The following is a 27,837-nucleotide window of genomic DNA, read 5'->3' as shown; positions in this document are numbered from 1 at the left end:
TGCGTCTCATATTCTGGCCAAGTGTACAAGTCTCCCCGCGGGGCCGGGGCCCGGCCACCCCCGACCTGGACATCTACTGTGGCCGGGCAGGCGGCCCGGAGCCTCTCCAGGAGGTTCCTGTGGCAGCAACTGCCCCTTGGGGACTCCACTCCCATGACAGTACGTCCTGCCCCCCCCCCCCATCCCAACCCACCCGAGAAGCTCCAAGCCGCCCGGATGAGAGGAGAGCAGGGCCCTGCAGGGGATCGTGAACCTCAGTGCCTCCAGAGGGTCTCACGCTACCAGTGCTCTTCCCAGAATAGAGCTGAGCGGGTACAGTGATGGCCCCGTGCCCAGCCAAACCACCTCCCCTGCGCTGTCACCCCAGACTGGACACGAGCCTCTTGCTAAGCCTCAATTTCCCCATCAACAACAGGGGGATAACCGTGCCTGAGCATGCCTAGCATGGTTCCTGGCGTGCCCACAGACTATGCGCCCCTGCTGACCACGCTGAAGCTTTCACTCCTGCTCACTGCCAGCACAGAGTTTCAGCAGTTAACATGGGACCAGGGACCGGTCACTGTCCCCCCGGTGGAGCCTTCTTGCTGCTACAGCACAGGAGCGAGAGGGACCGGTCATAGGAGCCCCTGAGACGCTGGTCTGTCGGGACGTCACTGCACTCTGGGGGCTGCAATCCACAGAGGGGTGTCAGTTCCCCAACCACAACAACAGCCACTGCTCTTGACCTTTATTACCATCCCCGAGTGTCCCCACAGTAAGTCATGGTCTTTCCCTGACAATCTGGTTCCACGAAATCACTGCAGTGAATACAGTTTATCACAGAGCAGTACCACGGGATCATGGAATCAGCAGCAGCCAGGGACTTAGAGTGAACCCCCCATTCCCAGCAGAAGTGAGGACGGGAGGTCGCCGGGCTGCGAAGGGCGCGCGGCGGCACGAAGACGGGAGAGCAGCGCGGGAGTCAGATGCCGTGTCCACCTCAATCCGCTTACAACTTTCAACGCGATCAAAACGCAAGTTTCCCAAGGGAAACTTCTGAGAACCATCGATTCCTCAGGTCAGACAAGAGGCAGCACAGAGCCAGGCTGACAAACGGGTTCTCAGAGCGTCATCTCAGTCACAGGACGCTAGGCTGGCTCCACGTCAAGCCAAACCTCGGGCGCCATGCTGTCATCTTGAGAAAGGCGTTATGTAAACAGCAGGTGCTCTAAGGCACTGAGCACCTTTTTCTTCCCTTACTTCATGCCCCCAGCTCGATCCCAGTGCTCCCCTTGGTTCCTCCCCATCCACACCAGAACCGCACCCAAGCACCAGGAGCCCGTTCACAGCCTCCTCTTGCCTCCTGCATGGGAACTCATGTTCACATAATCCCAAACCAACGACAGCCCAAGACGACAATGATAAAACCAACCGACATTTCCGTCAACCTTCTCCCAAGACACAAAACTAGGAAACGTCAAAGCTAACACTGAACCCGGGACATCTGACTTCAACTTGTCCTCGTAACGCTGCACCAAGGTCTTGTACACCTACCTGGGAAACTAAAGCCAGGCCCTCAAGTCTGTGAACACAGTGGACCATCTCTTTCTAGCTTCTACAGCAGAGACGGCGGTGGGCCCCACGCACCTGCTGTAGGCTACATGGGATATCGGCACCGGGACCACCCAGGCAGTACCCATAAACATACCTGTGTCTTAGCCACTCACGCACAATAGTGACAGTCCAGTCTCGCCCCCAGAATGGAAGTGTCTGGGGTGTTATCCATAAAAAGGCACCTGACGTAGAATTACAAGTTTTCATGTCCTAACTTTGCTTTTCTATATCCCCCAAATTTTCTCCAGTGAAAATGTTTACTTTTGTAAACACATACATGGCATCCAAAAGACAGAAGCACACAGCTGCTGGAAACCCTAGGAGACCAGAGACCCTGGGAGCAGAAACGGCAGACACGAAAGGGGGGCACTCTCCTCTGGTGTCGGGTACCACAGTACGTCCTGCACAGCTGAGTTAGAGTCCTCACCAGGAGCCGGCGTGCCAGACAGCGAGGGTGGCAGTATCAGCCGCATTCAGAACAGCCGGTGACCCACCACGGGCCACGGAGCCCAGGCCTCTGAGGGAGCCTGAAGAGAGCCTCACGGCACAGGGACACTCCTCCGAAAACGGACAAGCTGAACCCTGGTTCATGCTTACGTGGGGACAGTGAATCACCCTAAAAGCCTGATTGGCCAGTGGGACTGACCCTGGATGCACACTGCGCCAACGCGTCCACCGTGAGGCCCTGGCAAAGATGCCGAGCGGGCACCATCACCGCTCAGGGCTGCCACGGGGAAAAAAGAAAACAGCGGTGCAGATCGGCAAACTGTTGATGCCACGAGTGAGCCGGTGACTTCGGGACGGAAGCATCACGTCCCGCCCCCGCACAAAAGCCCGCCTCTCAACAACTCCCATGGAGAGGCTCGGTATTTTCGACGACATTCGTGACAAGCTTTCTTTCCAAAATAGCCTCTAACCACACAAGCTGTTCAAAAAAACCTCAATATAATAGCAGAGTGTGTAAAACCTCTCTCCAAGGTCAGTGATTAGGGCTCCCCCTGGTTGTAATTTGAACAAGACCAGCACTTCCAGGGGCGCGTCAGATCCCAAGTTGTGGCTGCAGTAACAACGTACAGCAGCAGTAATTCAAAATAGAACATGACCAACTTCCAATACCTTCTGTTCCCACTGTTGTGGGAGGAGGCACACTTCACCCTGGCCTTTAATTCCAAAGAATGGGATGCGGGGGTTCGTGGAAGAAACAAAAGCAAAAATCAAGTAAGCCCCGTCGTGGGGTTGGGTCCGTGGCACCGCCCCGTCCTCTTCTGTCAACTCTGGCCCCACGCACCCCACGGGCACCTCAGCCTGGGCACACCGTGCAGTCTGCGTGGGACATGCCGCTGTGTCATCAGACCAATCTGGTGACAGCAAAAGCAAATAAGGGGAACAAAACAGTCCGTCTATGCGAATGGGTGTTAGCACAGCACCTGGAGGGGCTCCTGAGAAGCTCCTTCCCTGAGCTGCTGTTCCCAGAGGCTCCGGGTAGTCGGAACGTGGTCCTGGCAGGACCTCCACCAGGGAAAGTCAGGGCCTCTGCCCCCAGAGCCCAAGCACCTTCCACAGAGGGCCGCGTGGAGGCCCTGCTGGATTCTCAGCTCAGCTGTAAGGACCAGGGGCCCTCAGCTTCGGGCTGCACGGGAACCCCTGCAAACAAGGGTCTCCAGGCCCCGCCCCAGAGTCCCTGGTTCTGTAAGTCTGGGGTAGGGCCCAAACCAGTCCCCGGGTGATGCTGCTGGCACGAGGACCCCACTTGGAGAGTCCTGGTGAAGAATTTGAGGAGGGTGTGACAGGCATGCCCCCTCCTCTCCCACCTCCGGGGGGCCCAGCAGCCTCCTCTTCCTGAAAGGCAGCCGAGCGGAACCAGCTCAGCCACAGCCTCAGCAGTCACTGCAAAGTATTTCAGAAAGGAACCTCAGAGGGAAGGAGACCATCTCCTGGGGGGGGGGGGGGGGCGGCAATGGGACATGCACATGGCCAGGGCAGGAGGGCTGGAAGGTCAGGGGGCAGGGGGGCCGGGAGGACAGGGGGACAAGGAAGACAGGGGGCCGGGAGGACAGGGGGCAGGGGGGCTGGGCGGATAGAGGGGCTGGAAGGTCAGGGGGCGGGGGACCAGGAGGACAGGGGGACAAGGAAGACAGGGGGCTGGGAAGACAGGGGGCAGGGGGGCCGGGAGGACAGGGGGACAAGGAAGACAGGGGGCTGGGAGGACAGGGGGCAGGGGGACCGGGAGGACAGGGAATAGGGGGACCGGGAGGACAGGGGGACTGGGAGGACAGGGAAAAGGTCACTGGGAGCCCTTTGCTGACTCAGGGGCTTGGGGTGGTCCTGGGACAGCCCAAATGAGCAGGTGAGCAGTTGGCCCCAAAGGCAGCTGCTTTTCCTGCTCTGCTGTCCTGGGCAGAGTTTGCTCAAGGAGGGGCTCACGTGTGGCACCTGGGGTGCAGAGGTCCCCTCTCGGCAGGGGCCTATCCGGCACATCTGACACCCTAACCCAACAGGTACGGCCCAGGCCCCCCCACAGCCCCATGCACCCTCTGGGCAGATCACGAGGTCCCTCAGCGTGTGGCCTGTGGCTGCAGAGTGGTAACATCTGAATCGAAAGGGGTCCCTGCTAGGCCCACCCGGAGCGCCAAGCTGCTTCAGACAGACCGCTGAAGAAGAGAAGCACACTAACGCGGAAACCAGACTGCTGAACTTTGTCACCTGTGTGTCAAGATTGTGAAACAAGTTTCTATCAGAGATTTGCACGATTCACTCCACAAACCGTTATCGAGCGTGTACAAGGCAGACGTGTGCGGGAGCCTGCGCGGCGCTATCAGAAACCCAAACCGCAAACTCATCTGCGGAGCTGAAAATGGACTTCCTCCCGTCACTGTGCCAGCTCCCCCTGCCGGGTTTCCTGGGTTTCCTTTCTTAGATCAAGTCCAAACCAGCCTATGAAGGACACTGGGTCGTCTGCGCCTTGCCCACGCAGGGTACCCGCTGATCACACAGGGCCCAGGGGGCCACATGGTGCAAAACAGGCCAGGACCCTCATTCTACCTTTGAAAAAATAACACCTATTTTTGGCTGGTCTTTCAACTGCACAAGCCACAATGAGTGGAACATTATCATGCATTTAATTTTACTTATAAAAGCAACTTGTTTTTCTTCATTCTTTAGTAATCTTTGTTTACTCTTCTCCGTTAATAAAACGTGGGCAGGTTTTGAGTATAAACCCAGGAGTACGTAAACACTCGCTCCAAACTTGTGTGGTGTTGACCCCTCGGCAGCCCATTTCCATATGCAAGGAGAAGGCAGGCTCTACAAACCGCCAACGAAATGATCCAGAGCTCCCAGTTAATCCCAGGGCGGGCAGCGGTCAGCTCAAGTGGTGGGCTCCTCCCGCTCCGCCAGTGTCTGTGTGCAGGAAGCACCGCAGTGCGCGGGTCAGCACGCAGAGGTCATGCCTCAGGAGGCTCAGAGTAAGGCCTCACCACCTAAAAACACCTCCAGCCCATGAGGGCCTCCCTTGCTGGTGGGTAACCTGCAACTGTGTCTGGCAACCCAGCATTTGCCTCTTGTCTAACGGCAAGAGAAGTCACAGTTTTCCTGGGTGTCCTCCTGGGCAAGGTCAGCATGTGAGCGTAAGGGCTCAGTGACGAGCACCCACGTCAGGAGAATGACAGTGGGGCTGGAGCCGTCAGACCCCCACCGTGATCATGGGAGCCTGCTCAGCGCACAAAACAACACTTGTTTCTCGGGGGAGGGGGGCTGCACGCTCCAAGTGCAGGTTCATATCAAGATGACTTCCTGTAGTTTCCAAAATAGCTAACTGATTCATTAATACCACTTCCCACCATCGGCGTCTGTGCCACAGAGATAAAACCATGAAATGATCCACAAAAAAGCTACAGAATTCAAAACAACATGCCAAAAACCTTGAATTGTCACCCTAGCACCTAGTGGGACGGCGTGGCCTGCTGTTTTTACAGCTTCGTCCAAAACACACGCAGCCTTGGATGAACTGTTTGCACTAAATGCTTCACAACCAGCCGAGAACTCGGGAACACCTCCTGTCTCCTCCTTCGGCTGCATCCCAAGGGAAAACACAGCCTCCTAACCACATTGCTACGGGAGCAACTGTCCCTCCGAAACTAATTTAAACGTGAGATTATGCTTCTGGGTTAATATTTTACCTGTAAGTCAGAGGCAGCATGCTGAAGGAAGAAACAGGGACACGCTCCATGAAGGGAACAGACAGGCCCGGAAGCAGCCTGCGGTGCAGCTGGAGACGTCCCTGGGTCCCCCCCAGCCTGATGGGACAAGTGGGGCCCAAGGCCTGGGGGACAGGTAATGCAGGTGAGCCCACCCGGCCAGGAGCATGGGGGCCAGACCCCAGGTGCCCGCCACCAACTCCAGCCCTTCCAGCCCGGCCCTTCCACACAGCCACGTCTTCTCGAGGAGTCTGGCCAGCCGTCCTGCTTTCAACAGGTGAGGAAAATACCGTGGTTGCCCATCCCAGCCCTGTGAGGCCTCCAGTTCCTCCTCAGAGTGAGGCAGAGCCGGAGGAGATAGGGACAGGCACGCTTAGGTGAGGCGCAGGCAGGCCCAGCACATCGTCACCATGCCAGTCAACCCACTTAACAGCCCTAAGAAGCCTACTGTTACCCTCAGTGTACAGACACAGAGAGGTTAAGCGACTTCCAAAGTTCACACAGCAGGTAAGGTGCAGAGCCAGGAATGTCACCAGCTCAGCCCCAGGGTGCTGCCCTTCTTTTTCACACCCTAGACCCTCAGCCCATATCAGTTGGGTCCACACTACAGGGGTCTTTCCATGAGGCAAACATGAGATGTCTACTCCCTGCCCCCAAATGTGACTGACCGCACTTCAAGGCCACATTCCTAGAGAGAAGCAAGAGAGCTAGTCAGTCACACACCCATGGTGTTCAAGGCGCCCTAACCTCTCCCCACCCAGTAGGGCATTCTCGAGGTGAGTGCCCTGTGCTGTCAGGTGCTGAGCTGTGGGGACAAACAAAAACATCTCCAAACATGGCCAAATGTCCCCTGGGGCGCAAAACTGTCCTGGATTAAAACCACGGCATTCATTAAAGGAAAGTTGAGTATCTGGACACACTCACTCCCAGGAGACCAGCAGGGGCTGGGACCAGATGTGCGTGAGCCTAGGATGGGTCTCACAGAGCTGGGCGTGAAGACGGTGGTGCATATCCATCCGCAGGGCCGGTCCTGCTCTCTCAAGGAAGGAGCAAGGTTCCCGAGCGGCCCAAGAACAGTCTGAGAAAAACTCACAGGGCCCCTCTCTCTTCTGGCTTTCCACTCCTTTCAGGATCGAGGACTCTGAGTAGGGCTGAGCAAAAACCCAGGAAGCTGGGGGCTGGGGTCCCAGAGAGACAGCGCTGGGGCCTTCCCACTGTGCTGCCATTCACGGCCAAGAGGCTGAGACTCTTGGGAAACGCCAGGATCAGGAGGACCCCCCAGAAAGGGGCGAGCCTTGCTGCTCCCACATGTCCCCAGTCGGGAGCTGCGTTTCTGAAGCATTCTGTGAATGACTGCTTTCCTACTCTCATTCTTGCCCTCCCACTAAGGACCCTGCGAACTACAGACGGGTCTGGAGAGGAAGAAGACACGCGGGACCAAACCCCGTGTTTGTGCGCGGCCTGCTGCCTGTGGCCTCAGAGGCACCATACCATCCTCCCCCGTCCTGCTGGCCCCATTTTAGCGGAAGATTTTTAGCTGAAGGTGTGCAACTCCAAAATGCTCACACGTAAATACAAATGTACAAAACAGTGTCCTGTCCGGCCACCCAGTCAATCTCTAGACCCGGTCCCTAGCTCTCCCTGCTCCTGCTGTCCCAGCAAGACCCCACCTCCCCCCCAATCTCAAGAGCCTAAGAGAAGCCTCTGTTGTAAGACAGACCGCTGTCACCTGCTGCCAAGGAAGGGAAGGAAATCTCCAGAGCTGTTACACGTGGGGGAGATCGCACTTTGGAACAGAGAAGGCCTTAGAACAGGTAAAACACAGAGTTGATTTTTGATTTATTTTTAAAGATAAAAGTAAGTGCTCTTCTTATATGATGGGGACCACTCTGCATAATTAAAACTGAATTCTGCAGGTTTGGGAAGTGCGCGTGCACACGGAGGCATCTGCTTCCGGGAGGGCAGGAGCAGCAGGTCAGACCCGTCCCCGTCTTCTCAGCACAAAGGAGAGCTCGCTTCCCCAAGACCTGAAAATTCCCATTATTATTCCCATAAATACGAGACACTGTCTTATTTATCCTTCAGTCCGTTCAGTCGTAAAAACTTGGAAAGCAAGGCTGTATTTTCTTTCTGTGCCATGAAATACTCAGCTTCTATGGCTCCACAGCCCCCTGGGAAGCATCTGATGGTGGCACCCAGCTAGCGAGAAACAAGCGGACACATCAGGCCCCCCTTGGGCTGACTTCGGTCCACGTCAACCCCGTGACTCAGAACCACGGCCTAAGCAACCTGCGAGCACTTTACAGCAGGAGGAAATCTTCTGAAAACCCACTTTTTCCCAACTAGCATTTGTGATTAACACATCAAGTCAAACTCAAAGTTCTTCCACTGCTTGTGGTGACCCAAAAAGTCATCTGTCTTACACCTACTGTGGATGCCACCCCTCCCGGCCTATCGCCAACCCAACACGGAGACTCGACACGTACTCCCACACCCGCGTACCTCCCGGATTCGACGCACGGGACATCTCCCAAACAGGTCTGAAATATTTTATTTGAAAACAACGCCATCAGCCCGTGGAGGCCACGGCAACGGAGAATTCTGAAGCGGGACGCAACAACTCGTGCGCTCAAGCTGGCCTGTCCGCTGACCCTCTCCGCTGAAAACCAATAGACACATCCTACTTTTGAAAGTCAACACCCTTACGTTCACAAAACCAGCGATTCCCGTACAGCTGCCCACAGGGAAGCTGACACAAGCTGGGGAAAGAGCAGGGAGGGCAGGGGCGCATTCCAAAAGGAGAGACACCAAATTAAATTGTTACTAATCACAGTGAATAACGACCGACCGGGTGAACGAGAAGTAAGAGTCTAACTCCCGGGACCAGACACTCTGCCTGCCCCTTCCTGCTCCCTCCTGACCCCCGCCTCCGCTGCCTTAACTCAAGGCTCTGCTGGTCCAGGAAGACAGGAAAGGGGTTCCCTGAAGGGATCACTGGAAAACACTTTATGAAACAACAACAAAGAGAAAATCAAGATACTGAGCAAAAACATAATGACAAGTGGTTTTTTCTCTCATGTGACCCTTTATTTCCAGTCAGGACATGCATAAACACATTCTTGGGTCCAAATGCTGAGAAACTCTTTCTCCAAGTACTTGTCGCAAGCTGTGCAGAGCAGGAAATGATGAACAGAGAAAGGAATGCCGTGGATTCCAGATGGACGGAGCCAGCTGGGGGCTCAGGAAGCCAAGCAAGGTCTTCTGACCATCGCCTCCCATGATTTCTCAAGGAGTCACCATCTGCAGTGGACCCAGCTCAGAGGGAAATGGGAAATCATCACCCCAGGCGAGGCCTCGCCTCTTCCAGAAAGGTGCGTGCCCTGGCTGCCATTCGGGGGGCTCTCCCAAGCAAGCTGCTTATTTCCAGCGTTTGCCCCCATGAACCTGGAGGGACACAAGAGCCCGTGTAGGCGCCTGCCGCAAGTTAACACGCGGAAGGAGCTTCTCGTCAAAACCTACAGAGCTGCCCAAGGACTGCCTTCTTGGCGCCACCAGATGCTCACCAGCTGCGCCTCAGGTGCCAGTGCTGGCAGTGGCCCCTTCTCCCGTTTCCCGAAGTGACATCCCTCATGCTCATTCCACTGTACCCTCCTGCGCTGCACAGCCCAGCCCAGAGGCCCCGGAGCTGCCCAAGGACGGGGAACTCCCACCCAAGGGCAGCCGGCCGACAAACAGTTCAGAAACAAATCGGGGAAAAAGCTGCAGGGCCCAGGTTGTGGGCCTGAAAAGTGAAAGGCTTCTGATTCAAATACAAAAAATTAAAAACTCAAAAACAACTGCAGAAAAAATTCTCAAGTCATAGAAAGCAGAAAGGTAGGTGTCCAAGTACTGAGACCCCAGGGCAGGCTCTCAGACTGCAGGTGCCCCCAAAGCACACCCACAGACCCCCTGGGGATCAGCTCACAGGGGCCATGTGACTCCCTGCAGTCTATCTGCAGCCCCCACCACAGTGAACAGAAGAACAAAGATGGATTTGTTTGAGGAACAGGACCGCTTCTTGAACGCCACACACTCTACTCCGCCACGCGTGGCCAGTTCGCTGGTGCCATGGATCTCAGCTGGCGGGAAAGAGTTGTCACCAGGGGTGCGAGCCTCCCTTATGTCTCCACCCTACCCCCACACTTGGCACACACCATCATGTGCCTCTACCCCGAGACAGGCTCTAGGGCCCATGAATGCACGTGTGTGAGCGGAATGTGCCCGTGTGTGTGTTCTGTGCATGTGTGCGTGTCTAGTGGTGTGCCCACGTGTGTGCATGTGTGCGTCTGTGTGTATGCATGTACCTAGTGTGCCCGTGTGTGTGTATGTGTGTGTGAATTCTGTGCACGTGTGTGTGCACACACAAAACCATGTTCCAACAAGAGGCGGCCTCGTAAGAAAGTACAGACGGACGACTGCCTCCCTCAAGTAAACCCTCTGCCTCGTGGGATGCAGCTGTGAGGAAAGTTCAAGAACACCTGGCTCCTCTGCAAGCCTGACCAACTCCCGGACATACCGCGTGGTGCTGCTAAGTACTTTCTGTGTATACATCGTATAGGCAGAGTTTACTGCCCTTGAAACTCACCCCATAAAGTAATAAAATATCCAATTATTTGATCCTAAGTTAAAAACTATTCATGGGGGGAGACTGGGTGGCTCAGTTGGTTAAACGCCTGCCTTTGGCTCAGGTCATGATCCCAGGGTCCCGACATCAAGCCCCGCATCGGGCTATCCGCTCAGCGGGGAGTCTGCTTCTCCCTCTGCCTCTGCCTGCCACTTCCCCTGCCCGTGCTCTTTCTCTCTCTCTCTGTGTCAAATAAATAAAATCTTAAAAAAAACAAAAACAAACTATTCATGGCAGTCAGCCTCAGGACAGGCCAGCAGGGCCTCCTGAGCAGGCAGAGATCGCCAGCCTCAGCCCCGAGTGGTCTGGAATTCCCCGGCTGGGCCCTCATCCCAAAGGCCATGGGAAAACCAGCCAGGTCACAGCACGCACCCCAGACCTCAAAACAAGTAATGGGCTTGGCCAGGTCCCCTAGGATCTTCACACTGATGGGTTTTCCGGAACCAACTTGTGTTCCTGGATCTCAGTCTGACCCCAGCCTTGGAAAGCCCCAGTTTAGCTGGACCAAAATAAGCAGGTGCCCAGAGGCTCAGGGGCCTGAGGCTGATCTACCCTCCAAAGTGTCCGAGTTTAACTGCCCTACTCAACCCATCTTCCACCTGCCGCAAGGCCACGCCTTCACTGCCTGTCTTGCCCGGAGAGCTTTCCCTGCACAAGGTAAGGTCAGCACCGGGGGCGGGGAGGGTGGGGAGTGGGGAAGAGTGGGTCCAGCCGACCGGGAGAAGGGGATGATCGGACAGAAGCCCGAGGGTGGGAGTCAGGGAGAAGCAGGGCTGCCCCACCAGGACAGCCCTCCTTTTGAAGCAGGTCTTAGCTGCACCAGGCAGCTTAAGACCTTACTCAGCTGGGAAGTGGGTCAGCAGGCTCTAAGCCCCTGGCTATCCACACATTCATCCAAACGGGTCACCCTGCTGAGTAAGTCCCATAAATGCTCATTTAAGGGTTCCCTAAGGAGGCAAAAGGCATGGGTGGGAAGGCAGCTATCTCCTGTCTGAGGAAGTAATTTGATAACACACCCGAGAAGGCAGTTCCTCCCTGACCACAAAGCGCTGTGTCCATCACAAGCCGACTTGGGCAGCCACAGGCTCTCTTGCTAGTGTGATTTTAGAAAAGTCACCAGCTTCTCTGAGCCTCAGAGGTGGGGGCCAGTTAAATGTCTGTCTTGTGCACAGAATCGTGAGAAGATCGGACAGGAAGGCACACTGCTTTGCTCAGCGTGCTCATGGCTCCCTAAGCAGCGACTGATCTGGTGGAATGAAAATGGACAAAATCAAACAAACCTTCTGTTCTTGTACCTCCCAGAAGTGGATTCAGGACCAAAAACAGAAACCACAAGAGCTAAAAAAAGAAAACGAATCTTCTTCCTCAGAAGAAAAGAAACACACAACAAAGCCACAGAGGTCTAGAGGCACATGTAACAGTCCTCAACCACATGTGGGCTCTTAGAATGCACACGATGAGAAAGGAGAAACCAGCCCTGAGTCAGTGCACGAGACAACTGGCCCACACGAAGATCGCACCAACTGGACCCATGTTGTAACTTAGAAAACCGTGCAGTCCAAAAACAAAGCTCCAGAAAGAAGTACACAGATAACTAGCATCTCAACTCCGTTAAATGTCCTGAAGAATCCAGAAGCCAGAGCTCCATCCAGGAGCCTGCCAGCCCTGGAGACTGAGAAAGGAGGAAGATGGCTCTGAGGACAAGCCTTGTGACTGGGTCCTGCTCGCGGTGCGAAGGAGCCACCCTAGGCACCTGAGCAGAACGTGCTGCAGAGCGTGTGCTGGGGGCTGGCCAGCCCAACAAGAAAGCACCGCCGGCCACAGGTCTCCAGGCTGAGTCACCCCCGAGGCTAAGAAAGATTTGGCCACTTTGTTTACCTTTGGGTTTTATCCCACTGGCAATTAAGGGCCAAGACAGAATAATGCTTCACATTTTGGAAATTATTCAGATAAGAGGAACAGAAACAATGTGAAGAGGAAAAAACAGCCATGAGAGTCATTCCTCGACAGACTTAGGAGTGAAGGGTACTGTTCTGTTTCCAGAAAAAGTTCTGTTTTACTGTGTAACTTGAGCACAGCCTCCAGCCTCCTTCTAGCCCTCAGAGGAGTGTGGTGCCCCTCACAATGTGGCTCAGACGCGAGATGTACCACGTGTGGCTCCGAAGCGAGAGGCACCACGTGTGGCTCCGACGTGCGAGATGCACCACGTGTGGCTCCGACGTGCGAGATGCACCACGTGTGGCTCCGACGTGTGAGATGCACCACGTGTGGCTCTGACGTGTGAGATGCACCACGTGTGGCTCAGATGTGAGATGCAGAATTTACCAGCTGTATCAGGAAGCAACTGTCCCCAGAGAGGGGTTTAAGCTTACTGGAAAACTGAAACCAGGGGCACCTTGGTGTCTCAGTCAGTTAAGCGTCTGACTCCTGATTTCAGCTTAGGTCATGATCTCAGGGTCGTGAGATCACGTCCCAGGTCAGGCTCCTCACTGGGCATGGAGCCTGTTTCTCTCCCTACCTCTCGCTCTGCCCCTCCCTGCCCACAAGTGCTGGTGTGCGCACTCAGGCTTGCTCGCTCTCTCTCTCTCTCTCTCAAAAAAAAAAAAAAAACTGAAACCAGCAATGTTAAATTTCAGAACAGACACAGCTGCAGCCCCAGGGAGTCCAGCCCTGTGTGCAGGAACACAGCTCACTCTTTCAGATAGTCATCAGACAAGGAATCACTCTCTTTGATCCCAGAATCAGCTTGATGATCCACCACTTCCAGCAAAGACAAAACAGATACTCAAACCAAAAGCTTCCAGATAGAGGCCCCAGTGGCCCTTGAGTTTGACCAACAAACCTTGTGTGAGAACCACTTCTGGCGTTGCAGCCTGCAGAGCAGGCCGGGAAGCCAAGAATCAGGGACACCCATCTCCTGATTTCTAAGGATAGTCATGGGACCTGCACTTACACCAAAGCTTGAATGTGTTTACTGTGAATTCCGAATACTCCTCACACTTAAAGACAAGTCCTGGGCTATCTGCTGTGGATGACGTGACTTTAAACTCCCTTTCATCCGTGTTGGTTTCTCCACACATCGGAGCCGCCTCGAGGACCACTCACAAGCCGGCCCCTGCCCTATGCTCCTCCTCCCTTTGCTCCAGCGTCTGACTCGCTGTTTCTGGACTCCAACGGCAGCCTCTCTCCCAATTCTCCCATACCTATCAGCACTCTGGGTAAATTATTTTACCTTTCTGGGGCCTTCCTCTCCAAAAAGTCATTCTTTCCATTTTTAAAGTTGTGATTTTTAAACACTTCATGTGCCTATCTATACACATAATTCCACATGTGTGCCTAAGAGTAATATCCTTGATTTTCCGAAACAGGTCTTTTCCGTCTCACTGGCTTTCCTCTTCCACGCTGCCCACCACAGCGAGTCCAGCTGATAGGCTTGGTGCGCCTTTCTGTCCACATCTGCACGTGTGTATCTGTGTTTTACTATTCCTTAAGGGATGATCTTAGGTAGATTTTTCTGCGTTTTGCTTTTCTTTCTAGTCATACCCCTTGGAACTTCCTGCATGTCACACAGCCTGGCCTGACTCTAACTCATTCCTCTGAAAGTTGCATAATACTCCACACTGTGGAAGTCCCATAGTATAATCACCCTTTCAATCACCAGTGTTCACTTAACAGCAGACTGTGGTCGATCAACCCTAGTCATTAGCACCTGCTGGCTGCAGCACATCAGTCCCTCACAGTTACAGCCCCTCCTTCACTGTGCAGATACAGAGCCCCACTCCAACATCAGGGTGCAGAAGACCAATCGGTGAGGACATCCTCCTCAAGCATCGTGCTCTCCCCTCTGCTCTCAAGCCTCAGACCTTCCAAAGGGAAACCACCACCGCAGACGACAGCAAGTCCCCACAAGGCTCACCCTGAGGCCGCAGGACTGCCAGCCACGCCAGCCACCATGCTGCCCCCCCACTGGCATCCATGCAGATCTACGTCACGCACTGGCTCCCCGCTCCTCAAAACCTCATGGCAGGTTCAGGGCCACTTTTTCCCAACGCCCTTCCTGAACTCACCCACGTGCAAACACACAGGTGAAGTCCAGTCCTCTCTCAACTGATGCATCTAGCTACAGCGGGAACTCCCCTTTGTCACACGCCTAACAGAACAGCTTCAAACTGTATGGGCAGTAACACCTACTGCCTAGAAAGACGGAGCAGGACAAGTGCCTTCGTTCACACAGGCTCATTAACTCCACAAAAAAGGGCCTTACTCTCCACTTTGACAAACAGAGAAACTGAGGCAGACAGGGTTTGGCAGATTTGTCTAAAGTTGCAGAATTAGTGAGAAACTCAGTCTTGGGTCTGGGATCCCAGGTGCCATCAGTCACGCCCTCCTCTCTTCGGCTGGCTCCCAGGGGCTCTTGTCCCTCCTGCGGCCAGGAACGCTCTGCCTGTGCCTACGACAGCCTGAACCCACCTCCAAGGTCACTAGGAAGTGGGAGGTGCACTCGCAGCCTCGCCTTCAAGGGCATCTTGCAAACCTCAATTCTCGGGCATTCGCAGCTACCACTTCTGCTTGTTTCCAGCAAATACATCCATCTCCTTTCTAAACACGTGCACATCTATGATGAACACGTGATATCCCGATGTTCTGATCCCCCGAGGCTTCAGGAGGGTGTGAGTGTTTATATGCTCAGATGCCTCATAACTTTCAGAGAAGCGAATCTCAATGTTCCTACCAAATGCTATGTTCCAGCCAAGTGATTACACCTACAGGAACCCCTGCTCTGCTCACCTGCCCGATGCCTTTTCCCAAAACATATGTGTTGCCAGTGACCCTGCTTAACCAATCATCTCTGGACTCTGTATTCTGTTCAGGACCCCATCTTCACAATTCCTTGCCCCTCCAACTTCCACCGCGGCAGCCCCCAGTCAGACTGCAAGTCTCAGGACAACAAGGCCAGTGCCCCCGGCTGTCCGTCGCCAAGAGACAGTGGTCCTGTCTCCTCTTGGCCCTAGAACTCACCACTTCTGTCTTCTCCACCCCTTCCCTGTACCCCCACCATTCAAATCCAAGATCACACAGAAAGACAGACCACGATAAGTGGCGAGAACAAGAACATCAGCATTGGTTTAAACCCCAGCTCTGCTCTTACAGGCTAGGTGACTTTAGGCAGGTAAATTAAGTTATACGGGTCTCCCTTCCTCAACTTCAATGTCACAGACCTGTGAGAACGTAAGTTAAAATGAGATAATAGGGGCGCCTGGGTGGCTCAGTCGTTAAGCGTCTGCCTTCGGCTCGGGGAGTGATCCCGGACTCCTGGGATTGAGCCCCACATCGGGCTCCCTGCTCCGCTGGGAGCCTGCTTCTTCCTCTCCCACTCCCCCTGCTTGTGTTCCCTCTCTCACTGGCTGTCTCTCTCTCTCTCTGTCAAATAAATAAATAAAATTTTAAAAAATAAATAAATAAAAATAAAATGAGATAATACACACAAACTAGACCCTGAAAGTCTGAAACTCTCTCCATGCCACACACGTGCACAGCAAACCCACCCCTTCCCAAGTAAAACCTGGAGCCACAAACTAAAATCACCCTTGGCCCTGGAGCCGGGCTGCTCCCCAGGCACAGCCCAGATCTGTACACTAGTCCTTAGGGGTTAAAAATAGCACAGGCAGCTAGCTGAGCTCGGTTAATAGAATATCCAGGTTAATTTTAGCATCAGAGAGCTCAACAGAATATAAAACCCCTCATGCCAAGAACCATGTGTGGCTGGGCCTTCGTCCACTGTCACACACACACACACACAGTGAAAAAGTCATCACTGATATCACTCCACTATATTCACAAAATGTTTTCTCTCATGGGGAAAACCACATCTTCTTAGTCCTCTGAAGACCCTACTATCAACAGTAACTATTTTAACTTATCAAGCAGGCCACCACCTCATCTGACCCTTACAGGGTGTGTGATGAACACACTATCGTTTCCCATGTAGGAAATTCGGTGAAAGATCCACTTTTAACAGAGCAGACCCAGAACCCTCAGCTTCCAGCCCCTGTTGTCTGGGCCTTCTCCACCACACCCCTCCAAAGCAGCCATTTGGCCAAGGGAGGTCCAGGCCAGAGACCCTCAGGCACCATTTCCTGCTCTGGCCTCACTGAGTTCCCTGCCGGAGGGACCTCCTGCTTCTGGCAGGACTGTGTTTGTGACTGGTTGGAGGGAGGGCACGAGGCTGGGGCAGGCCTGCCTGGGCCCACAGCACCAGCACCCTGCAGGGGGACAAGCTGTAATCCTAGAGAGAGGGAACGTGAGCGTGTGCTCCGAGCCCAGCGGAGCACAAGAGGTTCCAAGGAGAAGGAAGGGAGAAGCAGGGAAGAAAGGAAAGCCTGTGGCAGGGAACCAGGCAGAGCGTGGCCTGACACGGGACATACACGCCAAGGCACCAAGCAGATCCAAACTGGGCTCTCAAGCCTGATGATGAAAACCATTTACAGAACAAGAGGGCTTTTCTCACTCTGAAGTGCAAGGCTAGAATTTTTTTTTTTTTTTTTTTTTAGCTCGAGAGAAAAACCTTTGTATATTGCTCTTAATTGAACACATTTATCAAGATAAGATGATACTTTTGAAAACCAGAGGTAACTATTAGGGACAAGGAACATACTACTGAGAACAACGCTATACCACAATGCCTGATCGAGCGTTGTGCCCAAAATAACACCGCCAGAGCTGCTCTCACTGTGGGTCCTCCGCACACTCCTCACCCACGGTCTTCACGCGGCTTCCCTTCCAGCGCGAAGGCCCTGACTCATGGAAAGTCAGAGAAGCATGCTTCCTCAAAGTTACCATCTCATAGGAAGTGCATTTGGCCTTAGACAACAAGAGATACTAGCATAAAAACAGTAACAATGGCTACCAAAGGTAGACAATGTTTAAGATTTTGAAGTCTGCAGAAGAACTACCCAAAATAACTGCAAGATTTCGGGGGGGGGAGCAAAAGGTTCAAGACAAGGACTCAAAACAGTTAAAATAAAAATGCCTCACTCTGACTTGGCTTTTGCAAAAGGTGGAAGGGCAAGAGAAAGGGGAAGAGGAAAACACGGAAGAGATTCTTCCCACTGTCAATGAGACAAGTACCACCACACAATCCAAAACTATTTAAGAACCAAAGGCCAAGGCCCCGACACCTAAAAGACTCTTCACCCCCAAAAATGTTGTGCCTTTTTTCTTAGCAACAGGAGTAGTGATAGTGCTTACTGGTACAACTTCAGGGAGAATTTTTCTCTCTCCTTTTCTGGTAGTGAGGGGGTGGGTATTAATGCAAAGCCGGAACAATACCGTCTTGTAAGCCCCCACCGGATGCAGTAGACAATTACTGCCTGCATTTTGCAAATGGAAAAAGGAGGCTATGGAAGGGGAGGACACTTGCTCTGGGTCATCTAGCCAGCCAAGAGCACACGGGCATGCAGCCAGCTAGCCTGGAGACAAGGCTCAGAGATGAATGGATGGCTTGGCCAGTGTGTCCCCTAACAAGGAGAGGCGAGTGTGCATGTGACCATGTGTGTGTATGATTCATGCGTGTCTGCCCCCTTCCAGGTCAACGACGGTGTTCCTCATCATCTTGTGCCTTTACGACCAGGGCATTCAGGCAAGTCAGAGCCAAGACTGGCCGCGACAGACAACTAAGGAAAGAAATCAAGACCTCAGCACAGCACCTTCCATGCTCAGAACCATCCTGCTCCCATTCCATTAACAGGCTGTCCCTCAAGTTAGGTGAGACTAAGCCCCAAACCAGCCCACCCAGTTCACCTTGAGGGCCTGTAGCCCAGGCTCGAACTCATAAGCACAGCCTGTACTCAAGCACAAGGGTGCCCTGCCTGTGCTGTGTAGGCCCTTGCTCCCTGACCACCCCCAGCTACAAAGGTGAGAGACAGATATCCCTCTCTTGCAGACCTGCACTGTGCGCTGTGGATGAAGACCCTCAGAGAGAAGAGAGAGACAAGAGCTTCCTGGAGCTGGAACAACATCCAGGGAGTTGGACAGCGGTGCTGTCCTCACTGCTACATCCCTCAAACATGGGGAAGGGGCTCCGAGGCTTCCAACAGTATCCACTCCCACACGGGGTTAGAGATGGCAGATGTGTCAGATGCACTATTCCAAAACTGAGCTGGGTGTTTCTCTCCCTTGTTGAAAGTGGAACACAAAACACAGAAGGCCTAACCAAGCAATGTCTTCAAACCCTCTTCCTTCCACACCAGGCCCCTCCTTGTTGGGATCCAGAACCCACCCACAGATGTGCATTGGCAGGCCAGCGGGGTTGCTCTCCTGCATCTCCAGGGGTCTCCTCACTCCCCTGCTTCATGCACTGCGCCATTCTAGAAAGAAATCAACCCTCTCTGCTCAACCTACCACTGTTCCAGAACACTGCTGGAGTCAAGTATGAGACTGGGTGTGACTGGCCTGACCACAAGGTCCTCAGACCCATTCCTGCCGGCCGTACCTGGAAAGAGGACACACTTCTGCACAACCAGACCCCCGCCCCAAGGCCCCCCTCCTGCTCCCTTGATTAAAGAAGCATCCCACACCCAGGTGCTGAGGGAGGGCTCTTGGCTGAAGGACCCTAGTAGAGGCATGCAGTATTGAATCTCTCAGTGTGAGAGTGACAGCAGATTCCAACCAAGTAAACAAGAGGAATCGTCTGCAGGCAGACTCCTCAAGCCTGAAGAGCTGCTCCATCCAATCTGCAATGCTCCTCAGCCAAATATCAACAGTGTCTCAGAGATGATCCACAAACCAAAATAAAGCAGACAGGAAACAACACGCTGATTTGGGGTAGCTGGAATTCCTTGGGCAGCATCAAATGTCAACAACTGACAGTCAGTCACTGGGTGTCTGGCTCCGTTCCCAGTGGCCCCTTTTCACATGGGAATAGAAGGGAATGTGGACGCAAGAAGGACCCTGAGGACAGGCAACACTCTCCACCCTAAGCTGGCCTCTCATCTGGCACATTTATGGCATGAATGCATAACAGTCACTCCAGGCAAGGATCTTGTGTTTAGGAAGGAAAAAAAAACTTGCACATCACCCTCCCGAGACAAAACCGCACTGGGAAAAAGCAAATCTCTCCAGATAACCCCAGGAAGTCCAGATATAGCCTCCCAGCCCACTCCAGAGTCTGTATTTCATTTCCCTCCCCCAGCTCTTGGACCCAGTGAGAAGGGCAGAATCCTCCCCGGTGACACGGCCTGAATGGCAGGCGCTGGTGGCCCAAAGCTCCTCCAGCCAGTTCTCAATGGAAGGGGGGGCTGGGGGCGGCTCCCCGTCTCCCAGCCCGAGCGAGCTCCGAGCCAGGCGCACTCCACACATCCACACTCGGACTGTGCACGCACACACACACACCCACGAACACACGCACACACATCCGCCCACACGGACGCGCGCACCCTCACCAGCCCGCAACCAGACCCGGGCCCACGCCCCGGGGGAACGAACGGATGGAAGGAAGTTTCTGGGCGCAGCAGCTGAGGGGAGATGCGGAACCTGAGGTCTGCGGATCCGTCCCCGGGAATGCACGCACCCAGGCTCCCACCGGCGCGCGCTCCCGGCGGGGACGGGACCCGCGTCCTGCACCGCACGGGCCCCCACCCCCCGGACCGCGCCTCCGGGAGCTGCGTCCCCCAGGGTCGCCGCGCCCGCCGCAGCCCGGCCCGTCCTCGGGGGGAGGGGACGCACGGCGCTCACCGATCTTGATCTTCACGCTCTGGAAGACCCGGAGCCCCTCTTCCTCCACCGCCATGCTGGGTCGCCCGCCCGGGAGCCCGCGGGCCTCGCCAGAATTCGCGCGCCGAGCCCCGCGGAGCAGCCGGAGCCCGAGCGGCGGCGCAGTCCCAGCGCTCTGCGCCAGACTCCGTGCGCGCCGGGTCCGCGGCGCCAGCGCCGCCCGGCTCCGCCCACGGGCCTGCCCAGCTCCCTATTGGTCGTGGCCGCAGAGAGGCGGGGCATGACGGTTCCGCCCGCAGCGCGACCCCAACTGCCCATTGGCTGAGGTCTAGGAGGCGGGAGCGAGACGGCTCCGCCCGCAAAACAGCTCCAGTTCCGCATTGGCCGAGGCTCGGAGAGGGCGGAATCGGTCTCAGGGGAGGGCTCGGAAGGGACCCGGCGGTGGGGGCGGCGCGGAATGGGGGGCAACCTCGCAGGGAGGCGCGGGGGGGGGGGGGGGAGGGGGGACTCGGAGGGAGGATGGGGAACCGGCTGGGGGGCGCGAGGGATATGGGGAGCCGGGAGGGACGGTGGGGGAACCGGTGGGAGGGGGCGAGAGATGGGGGAACCGAGCGAGGGGATGGAGAGGAATCAGGTGGGGGGGGGGTGGAGGCGAGGGGATGGAGAGGAACGGACGGGGGGGGGCGGTGCGAGGGATGGGAGGGACAGGGCTAAGGGATGGTGGGGAGCTGGCTGGGGGGGGTCGAGGGATGGGGGAACCGGGGGAGGGGGTGTTGGGATGGGGAAGACCGGACGGGGAGAGGGAGGGATGGGGAGAACGGGGTAGGGCATGGGGGAACGGGGCGGAGGAGGGAACCGATAGAGGAGACCGGACGGGGTGGTGGGGGTGGGGGGAAATGGGCGGGGAGCCATGAGGAGGTGAGGAGCGAGGAGGTGGAGGAGGCCAGGGAACCAGAAGGGGGAATGGAGAAAGGGGGGGGCGAGGATTGAGGGGAACCCGGTGGGGTTCTGGGTTAGGGGACCTGGTGGGGCGAGGGGCCCAGGATAGAAGGAAGCCAGATGGGAGGTATGGGGGGCACCGGGCAGGGGAATGGAGTAGGGCAGGGCAGGGACACTGGGGAAGAAGAGAGACCCTGAGGCTTGGGAAAGGGTCATCTAGTTTAATGCACTCAAAATCTTGAATCCCAGATTTCCCTAAATCTTCTGGACCTGAAGAGGTGTCTCATGTCTCCCTGTTAAAGACAATGCTCTCTCTGTGTTTAATGATGACTGCAGAGACCTCTGCAAGACAACAGTATGCCAGTGGTCAGCCTCTAGCTCCACTCCTCCACCATGTCACCATCACCCCGCTGGAGAAGTGCCAGATAAGACAAAGGAAGAAGGTCCTCTCTGCAAAGGAGCCTCACAACCAAGGGAACATGTGCCCAAAGGGTTGGGTGAATAAACACGGAACCAGATGTTGTATTTGGGCAGGCAGAACAAAAGGTAGATCAGGTTCGAGTTTACTGATACGGGATCATTCAGTCAGGATACAGGATTTGGCGTGTTGGCAAGTATCCCCATGCCACTAGCATGGCCTTCGGAAGCTCATAAAAAGTGATATCCCACCCTAAGTGGAAATGCCAAGTAGTTGTGGCAGACAGCAGAGAAAAGCATCAAAATATTCAGAGAAGTGGCACAGGAGAGTAAATACACTCCCACAACCAGGAAACCTAGTTGCTGACTAGGTTTCCTAGAAAGCTCAGAGGACACTTGATTTACAAAAGTATTGAGGAATGTAGAGGCCAGAGTCTCCTTGGTCGCTGGCCATCATAGGACTGGGCTGAGGGTACAGATGCTGTTACCGAGAGCGCTGGGCTCGCTGATGGCAGTGACAATGATCAGATTGTGACATAACAGAGGCCAAGCAGTGATGTTTAAGCATCAGCAGCAAGCCAGGTGCTATTATATTAAGCAGCAAGACTGGAGTGACAGCCTGGATACTCTGAACTGTGGAGAGCTGCAAAGATAGTCAGCCAAACATGCTGTCCAGAGGGGGCAGTTAGCCAGCCAGTAAGAGTATTGCTCCATTCATACAGCCAAAGGAAAGCAAAGATAGGTATCAGGAGGCTGAAGAAATTTGCCCCAATAAAACATCACAATCCTTTGCCCAGTTTCCAGATATGAGCCTGTTCTCATCCCCCAAACCCACTGAGTGGGGGAGAGGATTTGGCCACACATATGTATGGTCAGGTTTCCCCTAGGACACCTCCCCCCCACCAAAGGCACCTATGGCCATTTACCTAGACATTTCATACGCTACCGGGCTTCAAGTCTGAATCGACGTGGTATCCAGGGACCCAACATGTAGAATAGGATTTGTGAGGTCCAGGGAATACGTGGAGCCCAGGTCCCTGCAGGTCTCGCAGTGGGCTCCCCTGGTTACCATTTACTTCTTCTGGCACTGAAGGTAAAATTGGCATAGACATGTGTGACTGTTGTCAGAAAACCCAAGTTGGTTCCTTGGTGTGGGGTGAAGAGTCATCCCAGCAGGGAAGCCCAAGTGGGGTGCCAGGATGGAAAATAAAAACAATAACACATCCCGGGGAAAGAGACCAAGACCGCCCTTAAAGACCTCATGGATCATTTAATTTGCCAGTCCCCCCTCTGACACCAGACAGGTTCCAGAGGGTGACATGGACAAGCCCAGCCACAGCTGCTGTGCCCGCCACCTGGCCTCTGGCCATGGCGTGTGGCTACGGAGCTAACATGTCCACGCTTCGCCGCGTGCAATAAGAAGGAGAATCAGGAGTAATTTACATCACATGGTGTAGACTAACACACTTACAACCTGCCCCTCTGTTATAATACAGTCCAGACCTGGACCATCTGGACAGGCTTCAGAATGTTAATTTGGTGGACGCCTGGGTGGCTCCGTCGGTGAAGCATCTGCCTTTGGCTCAGGTTGTGATCTCAGGGTCCTGGGATCGAGCCTCACATTGGGCTGTCTGCTTAGCGGGCACCTGCTTCTCCCTCTCCCTCTGCTCCCATTCTGCCTGCTTGTGCTCACTCTCTCTCTGTCAAATCAATCAATAAAAAAATCTTAAAAAAAAAAGAATGTTAATTTGGTTCACTACATTGATGTCATTTTAGTCCTACTGGATGAGCAAGAAGTTGGCAGTTCATCGGAGGCTTTAGTGAGACATGCGCACTCTAAGACACATGTGCTCAGAGGATGGGAAATAAATCTGTGAAGGTTCAGAGGTTCCTCACATCAGTGAGGCAAGATGTCCACGAGTATGGACCTTTGTTTCCCTCTGAGATGCATAGCATCTCACAGCATCAGCACAGAGACCGGCACAGCATACTTCTAGGATTCCTCCCTTAACAGAACTCAGCCTCCACGGAACTGTGCACAGAACTGTGCAATACCGTGTCTCCTCAAAACTGTTCTGCACAAAGGAATTGATCATTAGTTTTCTAAATTACAATCTGTTCCCTTAGAGCTTTGACGGTAAGGATCAGGATAATAGGGGCACCTGGCTGGCTTAGTCGGTGGAGTGTGTGACTCTTGATCTCGGGGTCGTGAGTTCGGGCGCCACATTGGGTATGGAGTCTACTTAAAAAAAAAAAAAGAAAGTGGAAAATGTTGGTGGATTAAAAGAAAAGATGAGGGCTTTGTTGAAAGTATAATCTCTTTTGTTTATAACTCACAGTTACGTTTTCTGTCTTTGATAGAACCCTCTTCTGCACTCCCTCCAAAAATGCTTCTTAAAAAGTATCAAACTATCAACAAGTAGATATTTATGAATTGCTAAGACAGCATAATTAAATAATTTATTATTCACATTTGATCAAAATACTTTCAAAGGATTTGAAATGGCATAAAATAAATGGCCAGTATACAACAGAACAATTTTTAAAGGGTACAAAAGAGGTATTGAAGGGAGAAGCTGTTGTGTCAGATGTCTACACTGGGAGCAGCTACACGACAAATGGGAAGCCCAGCTCCGAGTTTTCTGGTAGCCAAGGTGAAAAGAAAATGGAAATATGTGATTTTATGCAAGTTCTATAATTTAATAAACAGAAGTATATTCGTTTTTCAGAAAAAAAACTATTTTGGCCAACTAGGCAACATGGAATTTTTTTCATAGGGATCCTCAGCACGTTAGGGAAGGATGTTTTTAATCTCAAATGACTAACTTCCGCTGATATGCTCACTGCAGCAGCTGGTACACAGTGAAAGCTCCACTGACATTTGTCGAATAAACACACTGGTTTCTCCTATTGCCTCGTGAAAAACTTAGGCACATAATGCGAATTCATAATTCTCTGATAAGATTTACTCAGGCTCTCAGGACTCATGGAGTGCAGCTCCCCGGTGGCCTGAGTGTCTATGAGAGAAGGCACTTAGAGAATCTAGAGAAGTAAGTCGTAATACACCTTTGAATACTATTTCTCAAATGTTAGTTGGTTGGGCCACACAGACAGTGAACACACCTACACTAAGATTCTGTCTGGATGCTTAAAGCCCGGATGTTGTGCGCCTGGTAGAAAGTAGGCCCAGTGCTCCGAGAGGTTGAGGACCTGTGTGCCTGGAAATGGAAGGAAGGGACATCACATCTGCCTGGAAGCTGAGAAAAGACGCTGGGATATTTTCCAGTCTCTCCTCCATCTGTGGCAATTGAAGAGGCCTCATTTTGGAACTCAGAGATAAGACAGCAGCAGCCCGGATCCCTGAGTCACTACTGGAGGCCCGCTGGGATCTGCAGCCGTGAAAGTGAAAAATACGAAAGTGAGAAATGAACTTCTCACTTCTTAGTGGGTAAAGCCAATAGGATTGAGGAATCGCCATAGTCCAAGCCTACACTACCCTTACCAGTAAAACCCTTAACGAAGTGTGTATGGTTAAGTCAACAACACAAGAAACAGCAGGCATTGTCAAGGATGTGGAGAAAGGAATGGGAAAGCAAGCTACTGTAGCCACTGTGGAACACAGTGCGGAGCTTCCTCAAAAAGTTAAATTAGAACTACCCTAGGGTCCAACAATTGCACTACTGGGTATTTACCCACAGAATACAAATTACTACTTCAAGGGCATACATGTACCCCAGTGTTTGTAGCAGCATTATTTACTTAGCCAAGATGTGGAAACAGCCCAAGTGTCCATCAATAGATGAATGGATAAAGAAGTGGTGTCCATATATAATGGAATGTTATTCATCCATAAAAAATAATGAAATCATGCCATTTGCAACAACAGGGATGGAACTAGAGTATTTTATGCTTCGCAAAATAAGACAATCAGAGAAACATAAATACCATATGATTTCACTCACGTGTGGAATATAAGACACAAAACAAATGAGAAAAGGGAAAAAAAAAGAGAGAGAGAGAGAGACAAACCCAGAAACGGACTCCGATCTACAGAGAAGGCACTGAGGTCCCAGAGGGGAGGTGGTGAGGGAGGGGACGGAAGAGGGCACTAGTTGGGAAGAACACCAGGTGATGTACGCAAGCATTGAATCACTACATTGTACACCTGAAACTAATAGAACACTGTATGTTAATTAAGTGGAATTAAAATAAAACCTTAAAAAATAAAGTTTATATGGGATGCCATTTGATTAATATCAATGTAATATTAATCATTGTTAATATCGACCACCTGTCAATTTGAGTAATAGTAAAATATAACCTCGGATGTCTAATGGATTTACCCATTGAATAGATTTGTGTGATGTCTTGATTGCTTATTATGAAGACTATTTGCTCAAAATAACTGTTTTTAACATAATAAAATCTAACTTGCTATTTTTGACCAGAATTAGCCAAATATCAAGGTATTTTTTGAAGACAGCCCTGAAATCAGCAATTAATTAGACTCCAAATCTTAACTTCTTAGCTATGGCAGGAGTATATGTATTTTTTCCTTTTAAAATCTCCAACAAGGGGCGCCTGGGTGGCGCAGTGGGTTAAGCATCCGTCTGACTCCTGATTTTGGCCCGGGTTGTGCGATTGAGCCCTGAGTTGGGCTAGGTGTGGAACCTGCTTACGATTCTCTCTCTCCCTCTCCTTCTGCCTCTCTTTCTCTCTCCCTCCCTCTGTAAGAAAAAAAAAATCTCCATCAATCCCAAACCCTAACCCTAACCTAACCCTATCCCAGAAAAAGTTCAAAGGAAAAGGGTACCTGATTCACACCATTTGGGATGAGGGTTTGCTGCCAAGACTACTCTGACTCTAGGTACTCAGCAGAATCACAGCACAAACTCCCAAGGGGAAAAAGCCCAGGGCTCTAGAAAACCTTTCATCCAACCCACAGATGCATCCTCCAGGGAACAGGCACTGGAGACCCAGCACGAGTCTCAACCCTAACCCCCAACACCAGCACAGCCGGGCAAACTGATTGTGTCAGTGCCTGGTAAGAGCCGGTCCCAACAAATAGTAAAGACTTTAAAAGGGCAAAAATGGGGGCACCTGGGCGTCTCAGTCGGGGGGGAACCGACTCTTGGTTTCGGCTTGGGTTATGATCTTGCGGTGGTGAGAACAAGCCCTGCATTGGGCTCGGTGCTCACTGCAGAGTCTGCTTCAGATTCTCTCTAAAATAAATAAATAACATACATACATACATAAAATCTTTTAAAAAATAAAAGGGCAAAAATGTATTTGTGTGCGCATGATTATAACAAAAGTATTTTTGTTTCTCTTTGCTCCCTTCAAGGTTTTATTAGTATTTATATACAATTTCACTCAGTGACCCTATAATTCGTCGGAATGCAGAACTCTGTTTAGCAATTCATTTATTTAGCAAACTTTAGTGAGCACCCAGCATGTATCTGGAACCTGCTAGGCCCTGTGGGAATACCAGAAAAACACAACACACACCCCTCACCTCAGGGCCCTCGAACTACCCGTGTAGCTACCCCAAATAACTTTCCTCTGCCGGCACTCTGCTCAGTGTGGATGGGCAGACGAGAGAAACAAGAGGAAGTCCTAGGAGTAGGCGCCGTCTCGAAGCATGGACAGCAGAGCAGCACCGCGGGGAGAATGGAGAGCCTCCTGGGAAGATGTGGCGGTCTGGGACACTGAAAAGCCCCTGCGAGAGGGCCCCCCCAAGGCATGGCCCCCCCTCCGCAGCCTCGGGGTGTGGGTGGCACCAGAGGGAGTGGATGATGGCAGCTGCTGAGAAGGAAATCTGCCGTAGTGCGTGTCGCGGGGGCCAGTGACCACAGAGAGGAAGAAAGACAAAGCTGGGGGCTCGGGAGCGAACACAGTATCTGTGGGGGTTGGCACATTTCACTTACCCTCCAGCATGAAAAGTGAGGGACTGACACAACTAGACCACACGCATGGGCTGTGACCTACCACTTATTTTCAATTCCTTCCAAACACTTTGATGTGAACTTAACTGTTCCCCCCAGATTATTTCTGAGTGTCTTTGTAAAGTGGGGACAGGCGGCCCCAGCCCCCAGGGCCCTGGACCAGCGGTACGTGGGGAATGGGACAGCAATCAGACCAGACTCCGCCAGCCACCCCCCATCCCCACCCTGCTTCCTGGTGGCTTTTTCGTGGTCACCCCCACCCCAGAGCAAGGGTGTGGCTCTTTCCTCTCCAGCCCGCTGATGCTGCAAATGCCCTGAGCACCTGGTGATGTCACCCACCCACCCCCGCCCCCGCACTGCTCTTGCGCTGGGG

At 53.1% G+C, this 27,837-nt stretch overlaps 1 protein-coding gene across 2 annotated transcripts in view; it reads right to left on the bottom strand.

Annotated features, from left to right (window-relative positions):
* RASA3 (RAS p21 protein activator 3) overlaps window positions 1-20,369 on the bottom strand; it is a 107,504-nt gene extending 87,135 nt beyond the window's left edge. For both annotated transcript variants that reach the window (XM_026488713.4, XM_057306911.1), the window contains exon 1: window positions 20,185-20,369. In XM_026488713.4, coding sequence (XP_026344498.1) covers window positions 20,185-20,239 — 55 coding nt within the window. In that variant the 5' untranslated portion in view covers window positions 20,240-20,369. The remainder of the gene's footprint in view (window positions 1-20,184) is intronic.
* Between the last annotated feature and the right edge of the window lie 7,468 nt (window positions 20,370-27,837).

The sequence above is a fragment of the Ursus arctos genome, unplaced genomic scaffold (assembly GCF_023065955.2).
Source record: "Ursus arctos isolate Adak ecotype North America unplaced genomic scaffold, UrsArc2.0 scaffold_10, whole genome shotgun sequence".
NCBI lineage: Eukaryota > Metazoa > Chordata > Mammalia > Carnivora > Ursidae > Ursus > Ursus arctos.
This window is presented reverse-complemented; position numbering and strand designations above follow the sequence as displayed.